This window comes from Aethalodelphis obliquidens, unplaced genomic scaffold (assembly GCF_003676395.1).
Source record: "Aethalodelphis obliquidens isolate GAN/ISIS:26980383/991018 unplaced genomic scaffold, ASM367639v1 scaffold27, whole genome shotgun sequence".
NCBI classification, from domain to species: domain Eukaryota; kingdom Metazoa; phylum Chordata; class Mammalia; order Artiodactyla; family Delphinidae; genus Aethalodelphis; species Aethalodelphis obliquidens.
In genome coordinates this window covers 5443351-5449200 of record NW_020837971.1, presented here as the reverse complement: position 1 = coordinate 5449200, position 5850 = coordinate 5443351, and the positions used below count along the sequence as shown (strand labels likewise).

The 5850-nt window shown below is 36.5% G+C and overlaps 2 protein-coding genes across 2 annotated transcripts in view; one reads left to right on the top strand and one right to left on the bottom strand.

The window, feature by feature from the left end:
* The window catches only part of FBXL13 (F-box and leucine rich repeat protein 13), a 183410-nt gene that overhangs the window by 127438 nt on the left and 50122 nt on the right, over positions 1 to 5850 (top strand). Inside the window, 3 exon segments of the mRNA XM_027123825.1 lie at positions 3640 to 3738; positions 4479 to 4596; positions 4688 to 4850. Coding sequence (XP_026979626.1) covers positions 3640 to 3738; positions 4479 to 4596; positions 4688 to 4850 — 380 coding nt within the window.
* Positions 1 to 5850, bottom strand: part of LRRC17 (leucine rich repeat containing 17) — a 102057-nt gene that overhangs the window by 55763 nt on the left and 40444 nt on the right. The gene's annotated exons all lie outside the window — the stretch shown is intronic.

The following is a 5850-nucleotide window of genomic DNA, read 5'->3' as shown; positions in this document are numbered from 1 at the left end:
AAAAAAAAAAAAAAAAAAAAAAAAAAAAGAAAGGTCTTTTGTGTCCTTTTAAGCACAGTAATGCAAGCTGATCTTTTTAAGAGGTAGTGTAGTTTAATGACTACATTGGAACTAGACTGCCTGGATTCTTATCCTGGCTCCACTATTTATGAGCTAGATGACCTTGGACACATTACTTAACTGCTCTGGGCCTCATTTTTCTCATTTGTAAAAAAAAAAAAAAAAATACCTCCCAATAGGTGGTTGTGAGGATTATATAGACCAGTATATGAAAACTGCCTAAAACAGTACCTGGTACACAATAAGTGTTACTTAAATGGTAGTTATTATAAATCCTCCTGGACTCATTGAGCTCACCACAGTCTCTCATAGAACATTTTGGATCTTCTGATCAGCAACTTTTTCTTCCAGTCACTGACTAAAGAGTGGGAGAAAGAGGAATTCCACAGATGTATTCCTGAGCTTTACCAGGAAGTCTTTGAAATCATCTAACAAGATACTTTTAGGCCAAGTATCACCCAGTGTCTTGGCTTTTCAATAAGTTAAAAGGACCATGTCCTGGAGCAGAAGTTCTCAGTAGATGCTCACTTTCAGCTTACTTCAGCAGCACTTTCTTTAGGTATGTGACTGTAAGTCTACTGCGTGAAGAAGAGGACTGAATTTCCTTCTTTCCTTTGATATAAATTGCTTTCTGATTACAGAAGAATTATACACTCATTATATAAAATTTTTAAAATATAAAAGAATATAAAAATAATCCATAATCCTAGCATCCAAAGATAACAAACAATATTTTGAAATGTGTCTTTCTAGTTTTTTGTCCATTTGTCTGTGACACATACCTTTTTAATTTTTTAATTTATTTTTACTTATTTTGGCTGCACCATGTGGCATGTCATTCCCTCACCAGGGATTGAACCCATGCCCCCTGCATTGGAAGTGTGGAGTCTTAACTACTGAACTGCCAGGGAAGTCCCAACACATACTTTTTTAAAACAAGATTAAGATCATAATATATACAACTGCTGTTCCTCATTCTCACTGTCATGCTATTGTGAAGATGACTCTGTGGGAGAGTTCCCCCTGATGTTCGTTTCTGGATAGAGTCTCAGTTTCCCATTACTGAATCAGTATATCATTTCCCATCCATGACCATTTGTTAGGAAATGGAGCCTAAATAACATGTTATTTTAAGGTAATTCATTCATAGGTGAAGATATTTGATCTTTTGACCAGTAATTACTTTGAATACTCTCTACCACTGCTGCTTCCATTAATGTGGATAATGATAGTTGAAAGAAAGAAATCAGTATACAAAGCTGTAGTAATCAAAACAGTGTGGTACTGGCATACGGACAGACGTATAGAATTGAGAGTCCAGAAATAAACCTATACTGTCATGGCCAATTGATTTTCAACACAGGTGCCAAGACCATTCAGTGGGGGAAAAAATATTCTCTTCAATAGCTCGTGCTGAACAACTAGATATATGCATGCAAAAAAATGAAATTGGATCCCTACCTCACACCATATATAAAAATCAACTGAAAAGGGAACAATGACCTAAATATAAGAGCTAAAATGATAAAACTTACAAGAAAATACTGAGGGTAAATCTACATGACCTTGGATGTGGCAATGGATTATTAGATATGACATCAAAAGCATATGCAACAAACTATAGAAATGACCCCTGAAAGCATAGTCTTGTACCACAATGTTCATTGTAGCTCTATTTACAATAGCCAGGACATAGAAGCAACCTAAGTGTCCACTGACAGATGAACGGATAAAGAAGATGTGGCACATATATAAATGGAATATTACTCAGCCATAAAAAGAAACGAAATTGAGTTATTTGTAGTGAGGTGGATGGACCTAGAGTCTGTCATAGAGAGTGAAGTAAGTCAGAAAGAGAAAAACAAATACCATATGCTAACACATATATATGGAATCTAAAAAAAAAAAAAAGATCATGAAGAACCTAGGGGCAAGACGGGAATAAAGACGCAGACCTACTAGAGAATAGACTTGAGGACATGGGGAGGGGGAAGGGTAAGTTGGGACAAAGTGAGAGAGTGGTAGTGTATATATGGACATATATACACTACCAAATGTAAAACAGACAGCTAGTGGGAAGCAGTTGCCTAGCACAGGGAGATCAGCTCAGTGCTTTGTGACCAGCTAGAAGGGTGGGATAGGGAGGGTGGGAGGGAGGGAGACGTAACAGGGAAGAAATATGGGGATATATGTATATGTATAACTGATTCACTTCGTTACAAAGCAGAAACTAACACAGCATTGTAAAGCAATTATACTCCAATAAAAACGTTAAAAAAATAATAAAATAAATAAATAAATATTCATTGCTTAAAAAAAAGCATATGCAACAAAAGAAAAAACAGAGAAATGGACTTAATCAAAATTAACAACTGTGCATGAAAAGACATTATTAAAAAGTGAAAAGATAACCTAAAGAATGGGGAAAATATTCTTAAGTCATATACCTAAGGGTCTAGAATCCAGAATATATAAGGAACTCTTACAACTCAACAAAATGACAAATGACCCAACTGAAAATTAGTCAAAGGGCTTGAGTAGACATTTCCCTAAAGAAGACATTCAAATGACTAATAAGCACATGAAAAGATGCTCAATCTCATTAGTCATTAGGGAGATGCAAATCAAAATCACAATGAGGTACCACCTCAAACTCATTAGGAAATTTTTTGCAAAAGGAAAATATGGAAAAATAAAAAATAAGTTTTGGCAACGATGTGGAGAAATTGGAACCCTTGTAGATTGCTGATGAGAATGTGAAATAGTATGGCCAGTGTAGAAAATATTTTGGTCGTTCCTTAAAAAGTTAAACATAGAATTGCCATATGATCTGGCAATCTCACTCCTAAGTATATACCGAAAAGAATTTAAAACCGGTACTCAAACAAATAGATGTACACATATGTTCATAGCAGCACTATTCAAAATATACAAAATATCTATCAACAGATGAGTGGATAAACAAAATGTGGTATATCCATAAAACAGAACATTATTCAGCCATAAAAAATGAAGTACTGATATATACCACATTGTGGATGAACTTCAAAAACATTAAGTGAAAGAAACTAGACACAAAAGACCACATACTGTATAATTCCACTTATATGAAATATTTAGAATGGGTAAATCCATAGAGACAGAAAACAGATTAGTGATTGCCAGGGGCTGGGAAAAGGTGAGTATGGGGAGCAACTGCTTAATAGGTAAAAGGTTTCTTTTTAGGGTGATAAAAATGTTTTGGAACTACGTAGAAGTTGTGGTTATACAAAATTACGAATGTTTAAATGACCTTTTAAGTGACTGATTTTATGTTATATGAATTTTGCCTCAATAAAAAATAGAATAATAAGTTAACTAGACTAACTGTGATGATAATTTCACAAAACCTACATATAAAAATTAAAGAAATCAAGATTAGATTCTTTGTTTCCTTTTATGTCTGCAATATTTTATGGTTTCAATTTTAAAACACAGTAGCAAAATCATGACATAACTTTGGCTATTACTATCTTAGGGTTTTATTAGAGGTCATACTAATGGGTTCTCCCACATTTTCACCAACTCTGTACAATTCAGATTTCAGTCCAAGGCTTCAGGAACATTGCAAACAGCTGCAGTGGGATTAGGCATCTGACCATCAATGACACGCCAACTCTGACGGACAACTGTGTAAAAGTACGTAGTTGGAAACTATATTTTCTTTTCAGTCACATTTGGTTGGCACATTTTCTAGAGGCTTGAATTATTGAAAAATATGAATGGGTTTTTCATTTTAGTTTTCTTATATAAGAAAATCATTAGGAAATTTATACACACACATTTGAATCCTTAAATACCCTGAGAAACTTCGTTGCACAGTTAGGATATTTTTATTTCAATGATATTGTGGCTTAAGCATAAACCTTAAGTCTAATTCTACATGTCAAGCTTCTAAATGTAGTGATTCTTTTCAGCATTCCATTTTCTCATGTTTTCCCTTACTTTTTTTTTTGTTCGTTTTTTGCGGTATGCGGGCCTCTCACTGTTGTGGCCTCTCCCATTGCAGAGCACAGGCTCTGGACGCACAGGCTCAGCGGCCATGGCTCACGGGCCTAGCCGCTCTGCGGCATGTGGGATCTTCCCGGACCGGGTCACGAACCCGTGTCCCCTGCATCAGCAGGCAGACTCTCAACCACTGCACCACCAGGGAAGCCCTCCCTTACTTTTGTAACATCATTTAGTTGATTCCTACGCATTACTCAAATGTAAGTGTACTAAAATACATTGAAAAAACGTCCCATTTTCTTTGAAATTAGGACAATTTAATAGCTAATGTGTCTGTTTCTGAAAATATTGAGAGGAAGAAAATAACCTCATCACTTTCATAAGCTTGTTCTCTATACTCTGGTTAATCTTTTTTTTTTTTTCTTCTAAAGGCTTTAGTTGAAAAATGCCATCGAATTACATCAGTAGTTTTCATTGGTGCACCACATATTTCCGATTGTACTTTCAAAGCTCTTTCTACTTGTGACCTCAGAAAGATCCGATTTGAAGGTCTGTGATGTTAAAAAGTGGTTTAGCATTAATTTTACTTTTAATCTTGTGGCAATTCAAATACAATACTTCTTTTTTTAAAAAAAAACAGGAAATAAAAGGATTACTGATGTGTGCTTCAAATTTATAGACAAGAATTCTCCAAATATCAGTCACATTTACATGGTGGACTGCAATGGAATAACAGATGGTAGCCTCAAGTCACTCTCACCTTTGAAGCAGCTTACTGTGTTGAATCTGGCAAATTGTGTAAGGTAATGAGTCATTCAGTCAAGAAACACTGATTATCTAGAATGTTCCAGACTTCCTCAAGATGCTCATCGGTTAGGAGAGTAAACATGAAAGTCAGGAGTCCAAGTGGAGGTAAATGCATAGTTCTGCAGTAAAACAAAGGAGGGGCACCCAACCCAGATTATTTATGTAGGGGCATGGGGAGATTGTCAGGGAATGCTCAGGATATGTGGAATCACAGGCCCTTGTAAGATTAAATGAATTTCCTGGAACACTTATGGGCCACCTTTCCTAGTGATGGTTCTCACAGCTAGTTCAGTTAATAGGTCTTTTTCCCAAATGGACTTTCCAACTTGCTTATGAAGAACCAATCTTACTGAAGTGTTTCCTCTTGGGTACTAGTTAGATTTCTCCTCTGTGTGGGTTTGCTCACAGATGGACAGAGGGCAAGTTCGTACTGAAACCCTTTCTTTCGCTGGGTTACAAATGGGCTTCTATCCTGGTATTCTCAGGTGGGCAAGGATCAAATTCTTGCTAAAATTTCTTCCCCGGTGGGTAGCTCAGCCTCTTGCTTGTATAAATTTCTTATAATATTAAAGGGCCAGATGATAAAAAAAATAGCATTTGATCTACAATGAAATTGGCTAATATTTGGGAAAACATAAGTCAAGTCAGAGTAATAAGCTAAGCTACACAAAATCTTAACTCATGTTCCCTATTATTAAAATGGGGAGGCACCATGGGTTGTGGAGGGGAGGTAAAGACAGGATTTGAAATGGGAAAAACCCGGACTACGAAATGAAGCCTCCAGTCAACAGCCAGCAAGGAACTGAGGCCTCCTGTCAACAGCCATGTGAGTGAACTTGGAAGCAGACCCTCCACCCTCAGTCAATCCGTTGGATGATTAAAGTTCCAGCTGGCATCTTTGTTGCAAGCTCATGAGCAAGCTGGCACCATAATGCAAGCAGGATAACTGTGTGTGTGTGTGTGTGTGTGTGTGTGTGTGTGTGTGTGTGTGTGTGT